General features: G+C 44.9%; 1 protein-coding gene across 2 annotated transcripts in view; it reads left to right on the plus strand.

The window, feature by feature from the left end:
* WDR35 (WD repeat domain 35) overlaps window positions 1–25,979 on the plus strand; it is a 63,451-nt gene that overhangs the window by 22,935 nt on the left and 14,537 nt on the right. For both annotated transcript variants that reach the window (XM_036751346.1, XM_036751347.1), the window contains exons 8-16: window positions 1,653–1,798; window positions 5,369–5,494; window positions 7,816–8,001; window positions 9,047–9,107; window positions 16,888–17,032; window positions 18,907–18,976; window positions 19,982–20,035; window positions 22,579–22,688; window positions 23,233–23,443. In XM_036751346.1, the coding sequence (XP_036607241.1) occupies window positions 1,653–1,798; window positions 5,369–5,494; window positions 7,816–8,001; window positions 9,047–9,107; window positions 16,888–17,032; window positions 18,907–18,976; window positions 19,982–20,035; window positions 22,579–22,688; window positions 23,233–23,443 (1,109 nt within the window). The remainder of the gene's footprint in view (window positions 1–1,652; window positions 1,799–5,368; window positions 5,495–7,815; window positions 8,002–9,046; window positions 9,108–16,887; window positions 17,033–18,906; window positions 18,977–19,981; window positions 20,036–22,578; window positions 22,689–23,232; window positions 23,444–25,979) is intronic.

Consider the following 25,979-nt stretch of genomic DNA (forward strand, 5'->3'; position numbering starts at 1 on the left):
CAAGAGAATTGGTGAAAAAAATGTGAAGGAAAGTGGCCTAGCAGTACCAAATCACAAACTAGATTACAAAGCGGTGATTGTGAAAACAATCTGGTACTGACTAAAAAAGAGTGGTGGGTCAGTGGTATAGATTAGATATACAATATATATAGTAGTAAATGATGTTATAATTTCGTGTTCGTTAAACCCCAAGACCTCGGCTTCTGGGATAAGAACTCACTGTTTGACAAAAATTGTTGGGAAAACTGAAAAAGCAATATGGTGGAAACTAGGCATAGACCAACATCTCACACCACATACTCAGATAAAGTCAAAATGGGTACATGATTTACACGTAAAGGGTGATGCCATAAGCAAATTGCCTGTCAGATCTGTGAATAAGAGAAGAATTTAGGATGAAACAAGAGATAGAGAGCATTATGAAATGTAAAATGGATGACTTAGATTATATTAAATTAAAAAGGTTTTGCACAAACAAAACCAGTGCTGCCAAGATTAGAAGAAAAGCAGAAAACTGGGAAAAAATTTTGCAGGAAGTGTCTCTGATAAAGCCCTCCTTTCTCAAATATATAGAGAATGGAGTCCAATTTATAAGAATATGAGTCATTTTCCAATTGACAAATGATCAAAGGATATGACCGGGCAGTTTTCAGATGAAGAAATCAAAGCTATCTGTAGTCATATGAAAAAATGCTCTAAATCACTGTTGATTAGAGAAATGGAAATTAAAACAACTCTGACATACCATCTCATACCTATCAGATTGGCTAATATGCCAGAAAAGGAAAATGATAAATGTTGGAGGGGAGGTAGGAAATTGGGGCACTAATACATTGTGGAACTATGAACTCATTCAACTATTCTGGAGAGCAATTTGGAAATATGGGCAAAGGGATATAAAACTCTGCTTGCCCTATGACCTTATCACTGCTAGGTCTGTATCCCACAGAGATTAAAAAAAAGGAAAAAAGAACTATTTGTATGAGTATTTCTGGCAGCTCTTTTTGTGGTGGCCAAGAATTGGAAGTTGAGGGGATGCCCATCAATTGGGGAATGGCTGGACAAGCTGTGGTATATGATTGTGTTTGGAATGTTGTTGTGTTTTAAGAAATGACAAGCAGGATGCTTTCAGAAAAACCTGGAAAGACTTAGATGAACTGAGGCTGAGTGATATAAATAGAACCAGAAGAACATTGTACATAGCAACATTGCACATTGGTCAACTCTGAATGACTTAGCTGTTCTCAGCAATACAATGATCCAAGACAGTCCCAAAGGACTCATGATGAAAAATGCCATCCACCTCCAAAGATCAGATGATGTCTGAGTACAGACTGAAGCATACCATCTTTCACTTTCTTTTTTTTTTTGGTTTGAGTTTTCTTGAACAAAATGACTAATGTGGAAATATGTTTTACATGATTGCACATGTATAACCTATATCGGATTGCTTACCATCTCAGTGAGGGATCAGGGGAGGGAGAGAATTTGGGACTCAAAATTTTAAACCAATGTTAAAATTGTTTTTACATATAATTGGGGGAAAATAACCTATTCTTTTAAAAAACAGGGGGAGGGGTTGAATAGATGAGTTTTAAGCACCTTCCAGCTCAAATTCTTTGCATTGTCTTTTTTGATTTTTTTCTGACTAGATCCTGTTTTGATCGATACTGGAATGAATGTTGTTAGTATCCAGTGGAACCACATTGGGAGTGTCTTGGCTGTGGCTGGCTCCCAGAAGGCCATCTCTCAGGATAAAGATATCAACATGGTGCAGTTTTATACTCCATTTGGGGAGGTAAAATATTTTAGTTTTCACCCATTTTTCCTTAAGCTTTCAAATGTACATTGAGGTGGGGGAGGGAGGGAGAAAGGAGATCCATAGTACGTGAAAGTTCTGTGGTTGTCCGCAGAGGCAACTCCTTGTGTGGGAGTGCCTGGAGAACTGACTCCCCAAGAGGTTCCACTATTGGCCTGGGTCACAGATAGTATTTGCCCTTGGGGCTTCTTGACATGTGATGGCAGGAGCCTTTTCACTGGGCTACACTGCCTGTTAGCTTACAAGCACTGCTGAGCTGGATAGTGCTTGGAACCATCTACCCCATTTATGGCTGAGGGGACTGAGTGACAGAACAGGTAGTGAAGGCTGGTCTTCTGACCCCACATTCTTGTTTGTTCTCTTCTCCCACCCCACCTCTCTGCGATAATCTTAATAATGGAATAAATAATACTAATGAAAACATTTGGTATGTGTCAATTTTACTTTAAAATCTGATTGACGTTGGGAAGAGCAGCTCTTGGCAAAAGATCTTTTGGAGTAACACGGACTAACTGTTTAAATAGCTTTCTGAAGTGTCGTGTTCTGGTATTCTCCAATTCTTTCCCATGACCTTGCTGTGCCCCACGGCTCTGTTCCTGCCTTTCCAAGGGGCAGCAGAGCTGAAGTGAGGAGATTACGAACACCTGGATTTGAATGTGGCCTCAGACGCTGTGGGCCTGTTTGCTCCTCTGGGAAATGGGGACCCACAGGAAGTGATTTGTAGCTGGGTGTCAGCTGTTGTTATGACCAGTGTAATTACTGACTTGTCCCTGCTGCACACCCAGATGGCCATCATGTCGGGCTTTGTTTCAGTTGCCCTTTTAGGCCAGGCAGTGGTAGATTAAGGAAAATCTTTGGAATGTATAGAATGTGTAGTTTGCATTGGAATTGATTTTGAGGACTTTGGATCTCTGAACTTAACAAACACCAAATTAAACAGGCATTTCATATAGAAAAGAGATCAGAAAAAGAGGATTGCAGTCTTTATTATGTATAGTTCACTTATTCTTAAGCATATAATAAATTCTTTATGTAACTTCTTTTTAAATATTATATTTTTTCAATTGGCAAAACCCCATCTCCCCCCTCCTGCAGTTGAGAGCAGAAAGGAAAACAAAACCTGTTATAAACAGGCATAGTCATATTAAAACATATTTCCACATTGGATATATCCAAGAAAACATGTGTCTGATTCTGCAATCTGAGCTCTTCACCTCTCTCCTAGGGGGTGAGTCCTCTGGAGTCATGCTTGTTCCTTAAACAGAGTGGAGCTCTTAAGTCTTTCAAAGTTGTTTGCCTTTACCATATTGTGTGTAAAAGTGGTTCTCCTAGTTCTGCTCACTTCAGTCTACATCAGTTCATGTAAGTCTTCCCAGGTTTCTCTGAAAACCTCTATATAATTTCTTATAGCAGTGGTTCAGCTGTTACACAACTGATGGGCATCTCCATTGGTTTCCAATTCTTTGCCACCACAGGAGAGAGCTAGAAATGTTTTTATACATCTTTAGAGTTGAAGTTTTGCTTAGGACTAATCCCTCCCTTGATCTGCCCACTACCTTCTCCTCTTTCCCTCCTATTTTGCTGTTGAGTGAAATGTATGTGTGTGTATGTGTGTGTGTGTGTATGTGTGTGTGTTTATATGTGTGTGTATATGTATGTGTGTGTATGTGTGTGTTTATATGTGTGTATGTATGTGTGTGTGTATGTGTGTGTGTATGTGTGTGTGTGTATGTGTGTGTGTGTGTGTGTGTGTGTGTGGTTCTAAGAGCTCTGGGCAGTTTTTCAAAAAGGTGCCTTTTTTGGACATGGCATTCAGATTCAGTGATTCTCAATTTTTTCTCCTGGACCTATTTTCCAGTCGGTGGTTTTTGCTATAAGATTCTTTACATTTTCTTCAAGTTTTTTCGGTCTCTTGATTTTGTTTTCCCCTTTGTTGTTGCCTCTTGGAGCCATTGGCTTCTATTTGGCCCCGTCTGATTTTTCAGGGAGTTTGTAGCTTGGGCAGGTTTGGTGCCTCTTGTTGCCACCTGCTAATTAATTTCCTTTCCAGTTATTTCTTCAGTAATTCTCATTGCTTTTCCACTTTTTTCTCCAGCACTTTCATTTCATTTATGATAACATTTTAAACTCTTAAAAAAAAACTCCCTTCATCTCTTTCAATAATTCTAGTTGAATTTGTGCCTAAGCTGGTTTTTCTTGAAGTTTTGCTTGAAGATGTTTGGAGTCATTCTCTTCTTCTGGATTTGTGTCTCAAGCTTCCCGACTGCCATAATGGCTCTTTCTGGTGGGCTTCTTCTTAGTTTGCCCCTTCTTCCAGCCTACTTGCCAACTTTAGACTTGATGTTAGGACTGGGCTCTGGAATGCTTCTGGAGAGAAGTTCTGGGCTGGTCCTGCTGCTGCTTTCTTGGGGTGATGAGTGTTGTGTTGTTCAAGGACCTTAGGGACAGGCTGGGGACCTGCAAGCTTTCCCTGCTCCCAAAGGAGGTTGGATCAGGGCAAAGTCTGATTGCTGTCCCCTGATATGAGCTCTGCAAGTTCCTGACCTGAGTCTGGGGCTGAGCAAGAGGAGTTAGACTCTGCCCTTATCAGCCAGCTGGCAAGCTCTCAACATGTAACTTTCAAAGCTGCCCTGATTGTCTGTGTTTCCTGTTGGTCTTTTTTCTGTTCTTTTCTATGCATTGAAGAAAAGGCTTTAATGCCTCTCTTTTCTTTCTCCTTTTTGTTAACTTTATTGCTGGCTCCCCACTCTCTTCCAACCCCACCCCCAATGGGAAAAAAGGAAGACACTTGTAGCATGCGCATAGTCAAGCAGAACAAACTCCTCCATTGGATCTGGGCAAAAATGTGGGTGTCCTTCTCTGCCTTTAGTGGAGAGCCAGGCAGCATCCTCCATCATCGATCCTTTGGAGTCAGGCATAGCCATGGCTTGATCAGAGTCTTGAAGCCTTTCAAAGATGCTTCTCCGTAGAGTGATGGTGTTCTGGTTCTGCTCCTGTCACACTGCCTCTGTTCCTCCAGGTCTTCCCAGGTGTTTTGGGAACTGGACCCTTTGTGGTTTGTTAGGGTGCAGTAATGCTGTGGCATTCATAGGCTTTTCTTACTCATCCATTCCCCAGCTGATGGGCACCCTGGCCTTTCCAGTTCTTTGCTCCTACAGAAGGAGCTGCTGCTCCACAAGGTTTTGTCCAGAGATGTTCTTTTCCTCTTCTTTGATCTCTTTGGGGTCTAGGGGTAGTTGTATTACTTCCTGGGTCATAGTTCAGGGGCCATTCAGGCATGGTTGCCAGTTGTTTTCCCTAATGGCTGGACCAGTTCACAGAGCAATGAATGGTGAATTCATTTCCTCTTTTCCCACAGACACACACTTTTTCTGTATTGACACAAGTTTTTTTCCTTAAGGAAAATCTTAGTAAACCAATTGTAAAATCAGTTAGAACAAAATATATTTTTTAACAATTACTTTAACTTCCATTAAACTGTAGGTATTCATTTGTATTGGGGTTTATTGGTACATATCAGTCTAAAATATTGTTGATTTGTTCTTCAAGCATTTGCGAACATTGAAGGTTCCTGGAAAGCAGATGTCTGCACTATCTTGGGAAGGAGGTGGATTAAAGATTGGTCTTGCTGTTGATTCTTTCATCTATTTTGCAAATATCAGACCCGATTACAAGGTGAGTACAAAGAATGGTTATCACAAGAACTTTAAAAATAGGTATTTTGTCACAACTTAGAGTATTTCTCTCCTTACTTATTCAGAGCAAGTTTAATTTTTGAAACTAGCCAGGAAAGGGACGTTTGAGGATGAATCTCAGGATACTTTTTCTAGAACCCTAACTTGAGTACTTTAAGACTCTCTGGGGCTATTTAGGTGAGTATAGGCCTTTACCATTGAAAACTTCCACCCCCCCAGGAGATGGAAGTCATTGACTTGCTAGGGCCATATGACTTTCTCAGGTGGCAGCATTATGTGAAGAGGGGCCTTTTGAATTTAGCCATGCCCATGCTCTTATGCCAGACAGACCACTTGGTGTGGGGCCTGTGCGTGGAGCCTCTCGGATCTTGTGTCCCACTGGGTTAGCCTTGTCTCTACAAAGACACATTGGAGGCAGATTCAGTAGCGAGACTCTTAGAGTACTCAGTGTGATTCATAGGCCAGCCAAGTTCAGATCCAAAGCTTTGGTACCTGATTTAGACAGCCTAGGGCCCTGGCCTATCTGGTTATTATACTTATGCTACTCCAGAAGCCAACAGTATTTGCAATAAAAAACTCACTTGGAAAATGAAAATGTGATGCTATTATTCCGTTATCCTTGTTACAGTTTCACAAGTTCAGAAGCTCATGTACAACAATCCCTTCTTTGTGGTTTTATTTCGTAACCCACTTTACTCAAGCTGTTACTGAACTCTTCTATTGCTTTTAAAAAAATTTCTCGGTTTTCTGATTCTCTGGGGTTTTCTAAGTAAAGCATCATGTTGTCTCCTCTTGGCCTATATTTATGTTTTTACTTATTTTTGCTAGCATTTCTACAGCTATGCAAAGGGGAGACAGCTTTAATCCTATAATTATTCAGAAAACTCAGAGTGTTTCCTATTCCCGTATAATGTTAGCTTTTGATTTTAGATACATACTTTTTTAAAAAAAAATCATTTTTGTATCTATTATGGTAGATCTTTTTTTGGCCAGGATTTTATTTTTAAAATTTCAGATAATATTCACTAGTTGTACTGGTATATAGTTCTCTTTCTTTGTTTTATCCTTTTCCTGGTTTAGCTACTAGGACTATATTTGTCTTATAAAAGCAATGTGATGGAGTGTTTTCTTTATCAATTTTTAGAATAATTTGCGTAGTATGGATATTGTCTTTTAAAAGTTTGATAGAATTAACCTTTGAATTCATATGGACCACATATTTTTTTCCCTTTTCTGAAATTAGGTTGTTTAATATCTGTTTGGTGCTCTGTTAATTTGGTCATTTTATATTTTTTGTGACTAAGCTTCTATTGCTTTTATGTCCTCAGTTTTGCTGGTATAGAACTGTGTATTGTAGGTTCTGATAATTAAAAAAAAATTCTTCTCTGTTGTGCCTAAGCCTTGTTCATTTAAAAATTTTGTTAGTCTGATTTTCCTCCCTTTTCCTTTTAATCAGGGTAGCCAAAGTTTATCCATTTTGTTAGTCTTTTCGAAGAAGAGGCATTCACTTTTATCATTCTCTCTTTTCAGTTTGATCTGTTTCTCCCCTAGTGTCAAGGTTTTCTTTTTTCTGGGTGTAAGTACAGCTGTTTCTGAGTCATCATTTTGAGGAGGTTTGTGTGGATAGCTTAAGGCTTCCAGATCTGCTTACCTGTAACTTTTTAATGTAACAAAGGGTGAATGGATGATTTCTGCCCTTTTTGATTGGGGGCCCTTAAATTTTCCCAGGACATTTTCTCTGGCCTGTCACGTGCTGCCCCATTACATGCTGTGTCCCTTTGTTAGCAGTCTGTTGGTTACTGGAGGTCAGGAACTATGTCTTTTTCACCTTCATATTTCCAGCGCTCAGTGCTGGGCCTTGAATGTGGGGGGTACTTAATGGGTGTTGGTGGCATTTTTGCATCACATGGTCCTGCTGACCTCCACTTTTCTGAACCCCTTTCCCCCAGCCAAGTTCTGCTGCTTGGGATGAGGCTTTGACCATTGAAACTTCTCTCTGACAAATACAAAATTGAGAAATTTCACTAAAATGTTTTTATTTAGTTGGCATTTGTAGCTTTTCATCTCGGAATTTCCCCTGTATGTGTGTCAACATAATAACTTCTCTTGACTGTAGTATTTTTTTTTGAGAGAAGTGCTGGAAGCCTGAGTCCCTCATTAGTCCCTAAAGAAGGGTATCTTTTGTGTCCACCACCCCGCCTCCCCCAACCCTAGAGAGACATCCAGAGCTCTTCTGGGCCAGATTCATAGCCTGTGCCGTGACTCCTCCTTTTCTTATCAGGTTGTTTTCCATTTTTCCAGTGGGGTTACTGTTCCAACACGGTTGTTTATGCATATACCAGGCCCGATCGCCCTGAGTATTGTGTGGTTTTTTGGGATACAAAGAACAATGAGAAATATGTTAAGTATGTGAAAAGCCTGATTTCCATCACCACCTGTGGCGACTTCTGCATTTTGGCAACCAAGGCGGATGAGAACCATCCCCAGGTAAGTGTTTCCCCTGAAACCTGACATCATTTTACTAAAGTGACCATTCTGTGGGTTGGGGCCACGTTGTCCTCCCACACTGGCAGACAGAAAGCATCGGTGTCTCCTGCTGGCTCTCCGGGTCTTGGGTGCTGCCAGCTGTCCTGAACATCTTCCCTGCTGGCACTTTGAAGGGGATGGTCTCCCCATCCTAAAGCTTTTAGCCTCCAAAGTATACTTGAAATACCAAGATCCTTTTCCAGGCTAGAATTCCTTTTGTAGATGAGATCTCCAGATGTCAGGTGCAAGTTTAATTGAGGGCTGGGTGCCTGTGGGCACATCTCAGCCTTTCGATAATGTGAGCTCAGCTTTCAACAGTGGCAAAGGCTTCCCCTGTGAGTTCAGCTGATAACTGCATCACAGTGACATTGTGATAGCAAATTAGAGATGAAAATACAGAAGCCCGCAGTGGCTTATGTAGTCGTAGAAATTATTTTACACGATTAGGAAGTCTGGTGTGGGAAGGATACTTTGTGACTTCGACAAGACTATTTTAAACAATAGAAAAGTGAATTGTACCTTTGCAAACATCAGTGTCTATGTAAAAGAAAGTAAAAAAATGTTTGTTAGGCCTAAATGGTGATAAAATCTACCTGTCTGCACATACCACTAGAGAGATGTCAATGTCAGTTAAGCCTTGCTCTAAGAGTAAAAGCTAAGTAAATTATCCTGCGGGAATGTGGAGCAAGGACAGTGAGCAGCTGGGAAGCCTGCTTACTCCTCTGAAATAAAACGATGTGGATTGCTCGTGGCTGGGGCTCTCAGCGTCTTTGCTGATTGTGCAGCCCTGCCCCCCTGGCTGTTTCAATCACTTTAACGTTAGTTGGGGGTTGCATCATTTCTGGATTGACTGAACCATTTCTTCAGTGATTTTAACCTCAGACCTTTTTCTTAGCTTGGCCATAATTAAAAAAAATCAACATTCCCTGCAAATTACAAGACTGAGGCTGTGTGGGTTTGAACCACAGACACACACACGGTCTGATTGTGTTTTCTTTTCTGACAGTTTGTGCTGGTCCTTTGCAACTCTATTGGTACCCCCTTGGATCCCAAATACATTGATATCGGTAAGCAGATTCGACAGCTGAATCTTTATATAAATCAGGTACTTGGTTGTACTTCTAATTTTGAATTTTATAATAGTGTGATTCGAGAGAAATGTGTTTCCTGACACTTGTTATCCAGCTTTATTGTTCAGGGGTGGGGACCTGTGGTCTCCAAACATGTGAAGTTTGGATTTGGTCAAAGGGCCACACTTGAGGACTCAGAGGGCCATATGTGGCCGTGGGGCCTCAGGTCCGCACCCTGGCTAGTTTCAGCATCCACTTTTGTCTCAGTTGGAAATGTTTTGTTTTGCTGTCCCATGTGTTTTCCACTGTGCCCCTCACCTAGCCACCTTGCATCCTTTATTTTTTTTTTTTTTTGCATCATGATCATGTATTTGTGAGGCAGGCTGGGAGCAGTGACATGACCACGATATGAGAGAATTTGCCTTTAAACCCCTTTATTTTTAATGACCTAGTTGTAATAGTTCTGTTTAATAAAAACATTTCCAGTCTTCATAAAAATGAGCCAAATCTTCCCAGATTTCCCCCGAATACTGTATGTGATTGGGACAGGTCTTCAAATTTTGGGGTTTGGAGCATCTTCATCATTGCAAAAGAAAAAGATTGTCTTCTCCCAACTTAGTATTGGACAGTGGGTCATTTTCACAGTCATTAACCAAACTCTCATGTGGTTTGGGGCTGTCGCTTCCCAAAAACATGGCTTGGACTTCTTCTAGTAGTCTTAAGAATAGCCACAGTATGAAAACGTTGGGTAGATTAAAATGTAGAAGACTTCATCTGGAGGCTGAGTGGAAGTGGCTCATTCATCATTAAATGATTCGTGCTTACCAACAGAGAGAAGAGAGAGAGCTCATGGTCTAGGTGGACCCCTTGGTTTGGAGATTTGTGTTGCTTAGTCATTGGAGGGGCAGTGAGGGAATGTTCTGGAAGTGTGGCAGCCCCTAAAGAGAGAGCTTTGGGCAGAGAAAACAAACTTAGCCCCTTCCTCAGTAGGTCCTTATAACTGTTTGCTGGCCTGGAGGGCCTGAGTGCAAATCCAGCTTCAGGCACTGACTAGATGTGTGACCCTGGGCAAGTCACTTCATCTGCACCTGCCTCAGTTTCCTGAACTGTAAAATGGGACAAGAGTGGTTGTCCTGAGGAGAGCACAAGATAATGTTTGTATAGTGCTTAGCCCCAGGCACATGGTAGGTGCTTAAAAAATGCTGTGTTCTCTTCTTGGCTCTCTTTAATTGATCTCATCCATCAGTGTCTGTGATACCTGAGGCTAAAAGGCCCAACATGCAGGTCAGACAAATGGAAGGAAGACAGAAATTGGCCTTTATGGCTCTTTTACTAAGCTCTCCTTAGTGTTGTTACTTGGATTTCCTTTTCCTTTTATTTATTAAAAACACGTGGATCCTTCATCTCAAGAGCTGTTTTTGTCAGCCTGTGCTGTACCTTTGTCCTTGAAAGCTGATGGAGGCAGGCGGCTGGGGCAGCTGGCTCAGAGTGTCCTCTAGTCTCCCAGGCCTGGCTGGTTCTTGGCAGCCAGACTCATGGCATTCTTGATCTCTGGAGGCTTTTTTACAGTGTCCCTGGGTAAATCTTTAACAAACGGGCCTTTCACTGGCCTCTAGGAAACACGGCCAAAGGTGCAGCCGTTTTGTGGCACACGTATCCTGTAAAATTCCTTTTTACGCTTCTTTGCCAAATCTCAGAAAGGACTGGAGACTGGAAAGACAAAAAGCCTAGCCCACATGTCCTTGCCTAATTCTGGGAAGCCTTATTCGGGGTTTGCACCCTGTTGTTGTTCTGACTGTTGGCCTTTCTGTACTTTCTGAAATAACGTCTTTCATGGTCAGTAGGTGTTCAGTGGGTGGGATGTAGGGGTGTGTGTGCGGGTGTGTACGTGTGTGTGTGCGTGTACACGCCTGTGTCTGGCTTGCATATGCCGGTGGAAGCAGACAATGTGACTGGACAATTGAAAAGATGATGAAAAGGCTTTTTAAGAAGGCGATTCCAAGGATGGAGCCACAGCTGCAGAGTCCTAGGACATCAGAAGACAAGAGCTCATGTAGAGCATATGTGGGCACTGAGATCCTAAGAGGGCACATCTCTTGCCCAGGAGGGGCCAGGGGACAGACTTGAACTTGGGGCTTTTGCCTTGGAAGACCAGGGCTCTCTGAGCCAGGACTGTCTCTCCAACATATCATTATGTGGGTAGGACACGGAATCTAATTCTAGTGGAACTTCCCTGCTGTACTTATGGGGCCCAGGCCTGGGGGCAGGGCACGGCTGTGTGAGTGGAGAGAAGGGAGCCCGTGTGGGGAATGTGGTGGAGGAGGGAAGAGAAAGATGGGGGATGCGCTTCTTTGGCCTCTCCCTCCCCTCCCTGCCAGCTGATGGAGTTTGGGTGGGGGACAGGCCTGGATCCCAAGGAGGGAGGAGGTTGGCTGAGCAGAAGCCCTGGGACGATAAGAAGACTATGCTGCTCTTCAGGCCCTGAGCCAGAGGCAGAAGCAGCTCCCTGACCAGGAGAAGACACTTCACCCAGGTGGGAGCAGCCTAGCTTCCAGCAGACAAGACTACAGAGATCAAGGCTGCAGAGACTGGGGCTGATGGTGTGAAGGTCAGCTTGGCCCAAGGTCAAAGAGACCAGCGCTCATGGCATGAAGGGAGGCTCGGCCCAAGGCCAGGCACGTGGCCAGCCAACTGGTGCCTGACAGAGGGCTTAGCCAGGGTGGTGGGAGGTGGTTCAGCCTCTTCTCATTCAGCCCCTTTTGTGTAGTGAGGTCCATGAAACACCAGCTTCCTTCCCTTGGGAAGAGAGGAGAGAAGGGGAGATAAGAAGAGGATGCCCAGGTCACGTGCCTGGCCCCCCAGCAGAAATGGGGATGGACATCAGGAGGAGGGTCATGGGGGCTTTGGACAGGCTGAGCCTGAGATGGCTCGAGAGCATGGCGTCTGCCGTGGGTGACATGAGACTGGAGCTCTGGATGGACAGGGCCATTGAGGAAGTCTCTGGAGCTGATGAGACCACCTGGGGCAGGGATGCGGAGGAGATGGCCTGACTGGCAGCTGGGGACCCTTGTGTGGGGCATGGGAGCCACAGCCTTCAGTGGGATCTGGGATAAGCTGTTTTTACTAAAAATGATAGAAAAGCCGGTGAGTGGGATGGATGAGGAGAGCTGGGCTTCACAGAGAGCCTCAGGTGCTCAGGCCTATGCAGAGGTCTCCTTTGATCCATACAGCAGACTGGGGGGCAGGGGCTATTATTTTTATCCCTGTTTTGTTGTTGTAGACTTATATCTGGCTATCTGTGACTCCATTTAGGGTTTTCTTGGCAGAGATACTTGAGCGGTTTGCCATCTTCTTCTCCAGCTCATTTTACAAATGGGGAAACTGAGGCAAACAAGGTGAAGTGACTGGACCAGCGTCACACAACAGGAAGTATCTGAGGCCAGATTTGAACTCAGGAAGAGGAGTTCTCCTGACTTGAGGCCAGGTGCTCTGTGCACTGTGGCACCCCTTGGCTGCCCTAGCCCTATTTTAAGAGATTAGGAAACTGAGGCTGACAGGGTGAAGTGCCGTGCCCAGGGCCACATGGCTAGTGAGTGTCTGAGGCTGGATTTGAACTCAGGGCTTCCTGACCCCAGGCCCAGCAGCTCTATCCCTGGGCCTGTGGGCGAGGCCTTCACAGCCAGACACAGATACTGTAAATAGGTGCTGGTTTGGTCTACATTTAGATTGCCAAACCTAGTTTACATTTTTGTATTGTTAGTAATAATGACCTCCTTATGTTACAAAAGTGAACAGACATAATATTGTTCTGTTAATACTTTAATCACACGAGGTCGAGTTGTTCCCGTTCTTTGTTTCATTGATCTAATCAAAGTTTCTTTCCCTCTCTTTTATCGTGTCTTTTCCAAATTCAGTTCGACAAACATTATTAAGTTCTCCATTAACATTTCCCCCTTTAATTTTCCCAGATAACATATCTTTAGCATTTTTTAAATTTTTAAATATATTCTTTTTCTAATCCTTGAGGGATTTTCTTCTTGGAGGTGATCAGAGTCCCTGCAATTTATTGGATGGTGGTGGTGATGCTGGGGCATGATAGGTTCCGGTGATTCTTGAAGGATTGAACTTTCCGTGCCACCTTATTAGCCATGCGTGTCTCCTACCTGATAAAGTACAAAACGTAAATTACCTGGAAAATAACTCCTTATTTGGTAAAAACTACTGGGAAAATTGAAAAGCAGTCCGACAGAAATTAGGCTTAGAGCATTCCTTTATACCACACTCTGCAATGGGTACATGACCGTAATATTAAAGATGCTGCCTTGAGTAATTTACTAACGTTAAACAATGAGAAGAGAAACAGATCCACAGATCCACATAAGCAGGCAAATGATAGAAGTAATTGGATAAAACAGATCACTTTGAATACATGAAACTGAAATAGAAACTCCATAGAAAAAACGAATACCTCTAGGATAAGAAAACTCGTGGTCGAATGGGGGAGAATAGTCTTTGTATCAGATTTCTCTAAGGATTTGGCATCTAAGACATAGAAATGATGTATATGTATCTGTTGTGTACATATACAACATATATACATAAGCATACTTACACATACACACATAGATGTATATAAACTAAAAACAATTCCCCAATAGATCACTGGTTAATGGCTAGAAATAGTTTTCAAAAGAAGAGTTGCAAAGTATTCATAATCACAGGGAAGAATACTTCAAATCACTATAATAAGAGAAATGCAAATGAAAACAACCTGGAGGTTTAACCTCACACTCTGCGAATTGTCAAAGAAGACAAATGATGTCAGTAGTCAATGTGGTGTTGCAACAATTCGGCTAAGAGCGGTTGTGGGGGTGAAAGACCAACACAAGCCCAACAATAAGGATGCTGCCAGCACAGGTTCTTTTGATCTTCTTTACTAAGGAAAGCAACGTTAAGGGATTAACAATCTTATTTCAATCCAACATACAAATATCATTTACTTAGTTCAGGGGGAAAAGCCAGCACACTGAACTTCAGAGCAAATACAAACAAATTACAGGGATACATTATAAACAGACCAAATACAATTCATAGTGACAATCATCTTATATTAAATTAGTAGCCCCAATGAGAACCAGAGCCTGAACTGATTAACCAGAGGAAGAGACTGAACTGATTAACCAGCTGGACCTAAGCTTCTTTGTTCTCTGAGTAACTTAGAGAATACATCTTCTTATGTCGACAAGGCCTGATCAGGCTGACTTAAGGGCATTCTTTCCTCCTCTGTCTAAGGCCATTAAGGATGAGACCTTTAACCTGAGAAACTATCTTGAATAATGTGACTTTTTCTTATCTTAGTATTTTATGGGCATATACTGTGTTATGGCATGTTAATGGTAAATTAAACACAGAGATCCTGGGTTGTAATTTCAATTGACACTTTGTCAACTCTCTTATCTTATTGTATTTACAACCTGTTCCATTAAGGAAAATCCTTGTCTTGTGTCACGGTTAAATATACACGGGGATCATAAAAGTGAAGTAATGCAGGCATGCTAAGTTGGGACTAAAAAATGTATTTAAGCCTTCTCATTCCTTTCTTCAGGCAGTCAGATTTTGTCTGGCTCCATACGTGTATGTATTCACTGGCTTTAAGGGAATAAATGAATAAGTAATATAAAATTTCTGTCACCTAGCTTGTTTGCCTTCTTTAACCAAACTTTCAGGTTTATTGATCACCTAAGTTCAGGAGCCGGGGAGCTCATAACAATGGCTGGCCCAGAGTCATGCGCCCCTCCTCCTGTGGCTCAGAGCCCCAAGGGAGAACGCCAACCTCTGGGTTTATATATCTTGTTCAGGGTCAAAGGTGAGTCACACATGCGACTCACCCACATGACCTAAAAGTGTTGAAAAAATGTGACTTAAACCCATGTGGTCTAAAAGCCTCTGATGTCACAAACATGTCACTCAAACCCATGTAAACTAGGCTTTCCCTTGAGGCAAGGAGGTCGTCAAGGACTCCTAATTTAATCAAGGAAACAAAGGCCAAACTCTTCAAGGGCACTTGATTGAATAAGTGTTAAAAGCCCATCTTAATTACCAATGCATGTGGGCACACCTACACATTGTTGGTGAAGCTGTGAAATGGTACAACCATCTTGGAAAACAATTTAAAATTATGTAAACAAAGTGACTTCAATGTCCATACCCTTTGAGTCAGTGACTTCATTACTGTGCAGAGGAATCCATCGATAAGAAAAAAGTTTCCACATGCACCAAAATATTTATAGCAGCCCTTTTTGTGGTAGCAAAGACTTGGAAACAAAGAGATGACCATGGGTTGGGAAATGGCTGAACAGACTGTGGCATGTGCATGTTGTGGAATACTCCTGTGCTCTAAGAAACAATACATATGATGAAGTCAGAGAAGCCTGGGAAGAGCTGTATGAATGGATGCAGAGGGAAGTCAGCAGAACCAAGAAGACATTGGATGCAGTGACTACAACCATGTAAATGCTTGAATAACAACCATGCACCAAAAAATCCAGAGTGATTGTGACAAAATTGCCAAGCTCCAGCAGGGTCAGGTGAGGAAAGATGAGAGGATTATATACCCCAGCCTGCCCTCTCCAGGTGTCACACATGGCGGCACAGCGTTTGGACTTTTTATATATCCATTCATTGTGCTGAGTTTCTTTTCCCCCTCTTTAAAAAATCCTATTTGTTACAGGGGGAGGGGCAGGGGTCCTGGGGATAGCTATGATGATGTAAGAAACAGAAAACATTAATAAAAAACTACTGAAAAAAGAGGGAGAGGGAGCTGGTCACTTGCTGGGACAAAGTGGACCTTCTGGCTAATTCTGGGAAGGGAACAAGCTAAGTAGAACCATCCTGTCCAAAAGGAACAAATTCTTTTTTCTTCTTCTTTTAATTATCCAGCTAACCTTGGCCAAAGTCAGTCAATCAGTGAGCATCTGTTAAGAACTCTGTGCTGGGCGCTGTGCTAAGTGCGGGGGGTAACAAGAAGGGCACAATATGGCCCCTGTCTGGGGGCAGACAACTTGCAAACCCTGTTTATAAACGGGACATGTGAGGATGAGCTGTAGAGGAATCTGAACGTGGGACTTTAGGGGGAGGCCAGGAGGCAGAGATGGGGAAGGAGAGCGAGCCTTGCAGGCATGAGGGATGGCCAGAGCGAGCGCCTGGAGCCCAGAAGTGGAGGGTCTTCTTTATAGACCAGCCAGTGTCCTTGCCTTGAAGAGTGGGTGTGAGGGAGGGATGGGAAAGGTAGGAGGGCACTTGATAATGGAAGGAAGATTTTGTATTTGATCCTGGAGGTGATTGGAGGCCTCTGGAGTTTATTGCATGGGGGGGGGGGGGTGACACGTTTTTACCTGCACATCCTATAAGACTGCCCACACCACCTTACTGGCTGCCTATGTCCTTCTGTGGCCTCCCAGTGGGGTAGAGATGACTCTTGGGCTCTTCCCAGGTGGGAATGTGTACACTGTTGGTCCCAGGGATTCAGGAGGACCTGGCTCACGGCCAAGATTGGCCACAGTCATTGTGGGTGCAGGGATAGGACTGTGACGTGAGCATGGACGGTAGGAGCATCTACGTGCTCCAGCTGGATTCCGTGGCTTTAAAGAGACCTGGAGTGCAAGCCTAGGACGGAGGCGTTTTTCTTTCCCACACATTTAGGAACTGCATGCATATATTCGTATGTCAGTGTGGACATTATTAATTAATTAATTTGCTCCTTTTTGAAAACAAACAGTGCCACTATTTGTCGCCATGACCAAAACGCATGTGATTGCGGCTTCCAGAGAAGCCTTTTACACGTGGCAGTATCGTGTGGCCAAGAAGCTGACAGCCTTGGAAATCAACCAGGTGGCGAGGTCCAGAAAAGAAGGGCGAGAAAGGTGGGTGATGCCTGCTGCTTTAGCTGTGTCACTTGGGGGTCTGGAGGAGCCTCCTCTCTCTGCGTTCTGATGCAGTGTCCCCTTGTCCCACCTGAAAGCGGTGCAGCCTGGGAGTTGAGGGGTGCCATGGGACCTTCCACATTGGGTCTGCAGAATGATGGTGCTCATGGGGGCTCATGGACTCTTTGAGATAGCTCTGGGAAGCACTGTTCTTCCTTTGACATTTGAGGAAGCAGCTCTGGGTGAGTCTAGTGAAAGGACATCATGACAGTCCTGTAGGGACCTCCCCTGCCTCACTGGTCATCCCTTTAGGTCTGAGCACCTTGTCAGAAAGCTGGGATGGAGACGCAGCCCTGAGGCGGGGGCATTGGACGGGCCAGGCAGGCGACCTTAGGGGAACCGTGATTCCAAGAGTCGTGATAAGTAATGGAGAATGGCCATTCACTTTGGAAAAATTAGAACAGTTTCCTCTGAAATCTGGAGATGTGTTTTTTAGAAAAAGTTAATTACTCGGCAAGCACTTATGAAATGCCTCCTGTGTTCTCAGCATCCCAGGTGCTGGGGATGCAAGGATGGGAAGGTCCTGCCTCCGGAGAGCTTATGCATATGTACGCATGTGCAAAATTGAGTGTCCCATTTTCATCTTGCTTGACTTGCTGTTACTGAAAGCCAAATTATCTTCACTAGGTAATCGTGAGCTCAAAAGGCACTTTACATCTGTCTCCTCATTTGCCCCCCTAGCAGTCCCGTGAGCTTGGTGCCTTTATTATCTCCATGTTACAGGCTCAGAGTGGGTCAAAGACACCCCTCCTCCCCCTACCCCCCCCAGCACATTGCTTGTATCAGAGGCAGGATTTGAACCCAGGGCTTCAGGCTTTCAAAAGGCCAGGACTCTGGAAACAGAGAAACTCTCCCTAAATGGAGACGTGTCCTAAGAGCGCATCAGCTGGGGCTCAGAATGGGTGAGAAGAGGCCTCTTCGCTGAACTGAGAGACTTCTCGACTTCTGACTGGCCGCCTCCTCCTCCTCCTCTGCCCAGCTCTGGGGTGTTTATAGATTGTTAACCAGTGGATGGCAGAGAGGTAGGGGAGTGGTTATTTCCAGTCATCCTTCAGGTGTGCTCCAGGACTGAGGAGGTGACTCAGCGGACACACATTGGCTCCTTTGCCAGTGTCGTGCACAATGTGAGGCACGCTTGTAGCATGTAGTTATCTTCAGTAAGTTTGGGCTTATACCTGAATACGACTTACTGAATATTGGAGGCGGCTTGGGAGCATGTAGAGAGAGCTCTGATCCTGGAGCCAGGAAGACCCAACTTCGGATCCAGCCTGAGATGCTGTGTAGACCTGTGCCCCTGGAGAAGTCACTTAACTACTGTCTGTCTCAGTTCCCTTGATTGTAGAATGAGAAGGATAAGATCACCTACCTCCCAGGGTTGTCGGTGAGATGGTATTTGTAAGGGACTTAGCTCAGGGCTCAGCACATAGTAGGTGCTTTATCTACTTCAAGCCTTCTGTCAGACTGTGAAATGCTGGAATCTTGACTTGATGCTTACTGGGAAGCCCTGATCTCTCCCCGTCTGTCCCCTGAGCCCGGCGCACTCCCCAGCCTCCACTCCGCCTTCTCTCTTCCCGGGCTCCTTTTGGGTCCCAGCTCAGGTCTTGCTGTCTCCCTGGAGCCTTCCCAGCCCTGAGCAGCCTTCCCTCGGTCACTGTGTCCCACTCATGCTGGCTAGAGCTCCCTCGGGGTCCAGCTTGTCTGCTCGTTGGCTCCTCTGTGAGAGTGGGAGCTCCTGGAGGGCAGGGAACCCCTCTGGCACACAGTAGGTGCTTAATTGGTGTCTATCCATTGACTGATGAATTGATTTCCCCCAGAATATATCATGTTGATGACGCTCCTTCTGGAGCCATCGATGGAGCGCTGGACTACAGCAAGGCCTCACAAGTAGGTGACCTCTGTTTACTTGGGTTTAAAATCAGTCTTGATATCCACAGAAGGGTTTGATGCTCTGTAGAGTCAGCTCCAGGCTGCAGTGGAGAGAGAGCTGGGCCTGAGTTCAGAACCTGCCAATGCTCCCCAGCTGTGGGATCCTGCATGAGTCACTTGTCCTCTGTCAGCCTCAGTCTCACCATCTGTAGAACGGACCAGTCCTTCAGGGTTGTTGTGAGGATCGATTAGATCAGTCGCGAAGCCCTCGAAGCTCCCTGCCCCCTCACGCTGAGCAGCCATCCCTTGGAACTGTGGCTTGCCTGCCTTCTCTGGCATTCAAGGCCCTCCCGGGCCTTACGGAGCTGACATCATTGTAGACTGCTTCAGCAGTGATTTCACCAGAGGGTCAGAACAAGGGGAGGGAAGGGAATCGGTCTTTGTATATATAGTGCCTACTGTGTGCCAGGTGTGACGCACTTTACAAATATCCTCTCATTTGATCCTCACAACAACCTGGGAGACAGGTGTTATTAGCGGCCCCATTTTACAGTTGAGACTGGAGGCAGGCGAGGTTAAGTAACCTGGCCAGGGCTGCAGAGCAGAAAGTGGAGCTGAATTTGAACTCAGCACTCTGTGCACTGTGGCGCCACCTAGCTGTCTACTGCCATGGAGATCCCAAGCCTTCCATACCCATTACTGCTTTACCTGGGTATTACCTCCGGCGAAATAGAGCTTTTTTATTCCCCCGTCCCCTCTACCTTTCTCCCATCTCCCCTGGAAATCATCCCTTAGAGCATTCCCACAGAAGCGGAGGCCTCCTCCTCCAAATGCCCTCAACACTGCTGGCGATGAGAATACTCACCACCCGCTCTCTTCCAGTTAGCTCTTGCTCTAAGTGCTTCTTCCCTTTTAGATTATAATCTCCTTGGGGGCAAAGATTATGTTCTATTTGTCCTTGTAAGTGCTGGATAAATATTTGTTGGTTGGATAAATGAATAATCACATTTTTGTGGATTTTAGGGGACTGAGGATCCCATTTGTGCTATAACAGCATCTGATAAGACGTTGATTGTGGTAAGTGACGGGCATTTTGTGAATAATTGGTTCAATCATAAAAGTAGAGAAAAGAAAAAATCATCCCAGCCAAAAACCTAGCACCTTAATATGTCCTTATGTGTAACACAAATTATTATCCCTGGAAAAATGGGAAGAATGAAAGCTTGAAAATGTGTCTTATAGATTAGTTTGGTTACCAAAACAGCTGCCTCTGAGTCTGCTGCCCTTCAATCTCTTATGAGTATAGATGGCCCCTTCAGGTGGCTCAAAGAAGCTAGGAAGGAGAGGAGTTTGCAAAGACTGCTTGCTTCCCCACCGGAGGCGGCTGCATTATACTGGAGACCCTGGCCCAGCTGCTCGTCCAGGCTCAGTCAGTCCCTGTGCTGTAGGGAGAACAGTTAGGAAAGACCTGCATTTGAATTCTGCCTCTGGCACCTACAGTTGGTTTCATTGCAGTCAAGTGACAGGCACTGAGAAGTGCCTCTGTTTCCCTTTCTGTAAAAGAGGGATTATAATACCTATAGCACCTCCCTCACTGGGATATTGTGGGTCAAGGGAGATGTAACAAACCTATTGGGAGTGAGGTGTGGCATGCGCCTCATGGCACGTGCTAAACCAATTTACTGTTATATTTGCTGACTAATGCAACTAATGGGATGATGGAAAACACTGAATCAGATTTACAGTCATCGTGCAATGCAATCAAACTTTATTGATCAAGAATGTACAAACATTAGTTTGTAATCCTCTAGTAGACAATACAGGCATCACCTCCTCTAGGAACACACTGCCAATCTGGTTCTGAGGGTTCCGGGTAAGTGGCTCTCCATCCAGTGCTCAATGGCAGGGTTCCCTCTGCCCACTGAGGTAGTGTTCTGACAAGTTGGCGAGTCCCATCACAACAGCCCAACAGCCCAACAGCCCAAGGTCACTGAGAGTCAGCTCTGCCCACAAGTCATCAAGTGTGAGGTGCGGGAACGCAGGAGCCGGTCCTCGTCCTGCCTAGGAATGGGCTGAAGATCAGTGCCTGTGGTGGGTTTTTATAGCTTTTGCTACAGACGTTGCTTTTATACCCAAGTTTTGGTTACACCCAAGTACTGGTTACACCCTGGTTCTGAGGGGTGACTAGTGATTTGTTTACCAATTAATTTGATTGGTACCTGATGATCCAAGCTAATAACAAGACGATTTCCCAAATTTTCCCACTGATGGTATGTCCTGAGGGTCCCTTCAGTTATGAACACACATGCTGTTTGCCAAATCATACCACACCGGTGCTTATCTTAATATTGAAAAACAAATTATGAAAAATTAACATCAAAATGCTTCAGCCCCAAATGGCAGCTGAATACAAGATGGAGTCATTCATGTAAAGGCAACAAACTCACTGTCACTGCTTGAAGCGATCTGCATAAAGGGCTTTGTCAACTTTGTGAAGTGCTGCCTGAGTGGCAGCTGTTATGATTAATTCTGTCATGACAGAGGAAATTACATCATGTCACTCAGCAAGGTCGGGAGACCATTGGCAAATTAGCATTCCCCTTTGTCTGATCTTTGAAATGATCTCAGTGACCTTGGGCTGTTGTATTTGACACATTAACTTTAGAAATGAGTGTTTCCCCAATGCTTTAGTGCCCTTGGAGTTGACTGAATATGAATTTTTTACATGTGTGGAACTCAGGTGCAGAGTAGTTCAAGTACAGTTAGGCTTTCTTAACTTTTAAAAAGTCTTAGGGTAATGTGATTTAATCTTCATAACCCAATGAGTTTGCTGTCTCCTCTGGACATTTGGGCAGAATTAGCTATCTGTCAAGTAAACCAAGGGGGCAGCCAGGTGGCACAGGGGATAGAGATCTGGGTCTGCGTTCACATATGCCCTTGGACACTTACTAGCTATGTGACCCTGGATAAGTCACTCAACCCGGTTTGCCTCAGTTTTCTCATCTGTAAAATGAGCTGGAAAAGGAAATGGCAAACCACTCCAGTATCTCAGCCAAGAAGACCCCAAATGTCACGGAGAGTCGGACATGACTGAAACTACTGTGTGAAGCCACACAGCAACAATGATAAGAAATAAACCAGAGATCTTAAAGCGTAGGTCTGACCGTTACACTTCCTTGCTCATTAAACTCCAGTGGCTCCCTATTACCTCTCCAATCAATCTGAAATCCGCACCTTGGCTCGTGAAGCCCTTTGCTGCCTGGATCCACGCTCTCTTTCCAGCTTCCCTCCTGGTTTTAACCTCAGGATCCAAGTTTCTGAAAACATACATTCTTGTTTTCTCCATCATTGCATCAGACTGGTTTTGCCGCCCCCGGGGCTCCATCTCTGGCCGAGGCTGGTCCCTTCGCAGGGTTCGCGCGCCACTCACTGCATGAGACCTTTCCTAATGTCCTCCCTATCTCACCGGAGAACATTTAGTTGGTGGGAGCTGCTTTTCACTCATTCAGGTCTTCGAAGTCGAGACACTTTTAATTATGGAAACATAGAAAAAGATGTAGATGAGACACTGCAGATCATGGTGATTAGTAAACAAAATGTCTCTCTACGTAATTTTTCAGGGTCGTGAATCTGGCACCATTCAGAGATACAGTCTTCCTAACGTTGGTTTGATTCAAAAATATTCCCTCCCCTGTCGAGCTTACCAGTTATCTTTGAATTGCAACTCCAGGTAAGTATTTTTAGCCATTTCAAAAAAAAAATACTGACTTGGAAAGAACCCTGTCATTGAAGATACTTGGGGTCACTTTAAAGGATTTGAACATTCACATGTATAGGCACATGTAATTATGCAAATAATATACATTTTAGCCTAGTGCTAATGTACAGGGTGGGTCCATACTGCATTTTGGATAGATCTCTTTTGTTTCAGATGTATACTCTGATATACATTTTGTACTCTAAACATTATTTCAAGAATTACAAGATAACTTTTGACTTCTTGTGTTCGTTGTGCTTGTCTCTGTATAATTCTATCACTAAAGGAGTTTGGTTTTATAGGTGGAATAATTGTGAACTTTGAACAGCATTTAGCCAAGTTCTCTAACTAGCTGATGAAAGTTGGTGTTGGGAAAGCCACTAATGAGGGCAGAGCCCTTCGCCTTCTTCCTTGAGTTTTCTGCTTGTGTGCTTTTCTGGAGAATGATGGCTGATGCTCTTGTAAGCACTGATGATCATTTTCCAACGGTGTTTTCCTTTCCTTCCCACATTCTCAGCCGTCTCGCTATCATAGATATTTCTGGTGTCCTCACTTTCTTTGACTTGGACGCTCGAGTGACAGACAGTACAGGGCAGCAGACGATCGGTGAGCTCTTGAAGCTAGAGCGCAAAGATGTCTGGGATATGAAATGGGCCAAAGACAATCCAGATTTGTTTGCAATGATGGAGAAAACAAGAATGTATGTTTTCAGAAACTTGGATCCTGAGGTAAAAACAAGGACTGGGGGGAGGAGGTTGGAGCCTGGATGTCTCCTTGTTATTTGGCTGGAGGTTGCCAGGTGCTCCAAGGTGGGGGGTGGGGGGGGGGTTCCTGAGCACAGATGGAGAGCATGTCCCTGTTATGTTGTTTTAAAATGGCATTTCCTTCTGACACTGTCTCTTCCTCCTCCCCTTCCCAGCAAGCCCATGAGACATCACTGAATCTGAGGTGGTATACAGTATTCCACACCTCTGGCCCCCTGCCACGTCAGTGAAGGGAGGGTACAACTCCTCCCCAGGGCTGTGTTTATTCACAACACAGGCAGTTCTTTCCCTTTATGTTGTCATCCTGTATGTTATTTTTTGGCAGGGGGACACCTATTTTTGGTTCCTTCAGACATTCCTGACTTTCTCTGAAAAGGTCTCTGAAAGGACCTACAATAAATGTGCTGTCCCTGTCCTGACAGAGAAACGATGGGCCTCAGGGCAGGCTGAGACCAACATGTTTTGGAGATGGTCAATGGAGGAAATTTGTTTTGTTTGACTGAGTATTTGTCCCGAGTTTTGGTTTTGGTCCTTTTCCTTCCAATGTTAGGGGAGGTGGGAGGTAGAGAAAATAGGTTTTTGTTAATTGCAGAGAATTTAAATTAAAAATGAAGAAAAGAGAGGAGCTCCGAAGATGGAGTAGGCACTGATGTGGCTGTGATGAGAGATCAGCCATCTTGGTGAATTAAGCATCCTTATTAAACTGTCATCAAGAGACACTGGTACATTTAGACTTTCACCCTCTGGCTGTCTAGCCTTGCCTGGCCCCTCGTTGGCGCTTAACCAAAGCTTGTGGATTGTTTGATTGACAGCATTCTCAGCTCTGCTTGTCCATCCTGCCCTTCTCAGTCTCGCATTCCTTCCCTGTTTGTTGAACACTTGAGCAGAGCAGGCCTAGCCAGGCTAATCACCACTGGCACAGTGGGCTACTGCCCCTTGGAGGGCAGGGCCACCTTATCTCCCCCAGGCCCTCAGGAGCCATCCAGACCCATTGTGCTTGGGCTCTGTGAGGCCAATCCAGGTCAGCTGTGAGGAAGAGCTTCCTGATAATGGGACAGAGAGGGCTCCCCATCCTGGGGGTCTTCCGACTTGGGGCTGTATGACCCTTTGTAGGCAGTGTGGTCTGAAGGGATTCCTGTTGGGATCCGTCGGGTAGGATGGCCTGTCTTCTGAGGTTGGTGATGTGGGTGCTGGCAGGTGGACATTGGTGCCAAGGTGCAGTGGGAAGATCTGGTCTGGGCATCTGGCTCTGCCGCTTCCTCTGGGGTTGGGGGAGGGGGTTTAAGGGCTTAGTGTCTGTCCACAAAAGCTCTTGTTATTAAAGCACATTTGTAGCCATCTTGTAGTTATTGCGTGTGGGAGGCCCACTGGGTCGATTGTCTGCAGCTGCTTTTTAATCGTGCAGTGGATTCTCCTGTCCCCAGCATGACTCAGGTCACCCTGTCAGCTCCCCTGCTGAGAATGCAGAAAGTGAGGACTTGCCCCACCCCCCAGCCCATGGGACACAGGTGAGCTAGGAATGACTGAATGATGGCCAGTCGGGATGCTCTCCTCAGCTCCTGCCCCAGCAGCAAAAATACGGGATGCCTGGAGGCAGGAGCCCCCGGGGCAGGCCTTGGGCTCTTGGGTCTTCTCTGCTCTCTCTGCTGCCAGACCCAATCTCTAGTAAGTAAATAATAATCTCTAGTAGTGAGCAGGAATGCCCTTACCTTTCTTACACACTGCCTCTTTTCTTGTAATCCCACTGAGACCTGCTTGGGTCAGAGGGATTTGGAGCTTGGAAAATGGCCTCGTGTTGTGATTTCCCTCTAAGGCTTGTTTTAAGCTTGAAGCCAGCCTATGTGTCTCTGTACTGCTTAGACCTCGAATAGCCTCACCCCAGCTGAATCAGGAACAGGAAGGTCCGAGGGTAGACGTACCATGGGGCTGGTAGACATGATGCCACCTCCTGGAGACACATGACAGAGAAATCAGGGCAAAGGCGGGTGATTTGACTCTGGAGATGGAGTTGTACTTCCTGTGTCCTTTTTGGTAGGGTAGGCTCTGCACCCCATCTTCTAGTTGGTGTGGTCAGATGCTCATGGGTGTGCCAGAGGAACAGTCAGTGCTAAGTGAAACGTTCTCCTGGCAGAAGACTGTTTCTCAGGAAACTTTACTAGAAAGGGCCGCTTTTGGGGGCCTGAGTTTCTGTTCAGGCGCTGGCTCCGTTAGTGTTTGGTTTCAGTTAGTTTTAGAGGGAGGTGGATTTCCTGTAGCCTGACCACTGTCTGGACTTCTCTCTGAAGCCTGCTGTTCCTTAGCGCAGTATGAGGCTGTGGGCTCTCAGTGGGCAGGGCTTGCCTGCATCCTCTGGAATCCATCCCCCTACCTCCTTGTTGACATTTTAAGGACATGCTTTTAAACAGGCCTGTTTTCATCAGTGGCCTGTGAAGGCTCGTGCTGTGCCCCTTCTGACCACGAGATGAAGTATTTTTTCTTGACTCTTTTAGAGGTTAGCCAT

Source organism: Trichosurus vulpecula, chromosome 3 (genome assembly GCF_011100635.1).
Source record: "Trichosurus vulpecula isolate mTriVul1 chromosome 3, mTriVul1.pri, whole genome shotgun sequence".
Classification (NCBI taxonomy): domain Eukaryota; kingdom Metazoa; phylum Chordata; class Mammalia; order Diprotodontia; family Phalangeridae; genus Trichosurus; species Trichosurus vulpecula.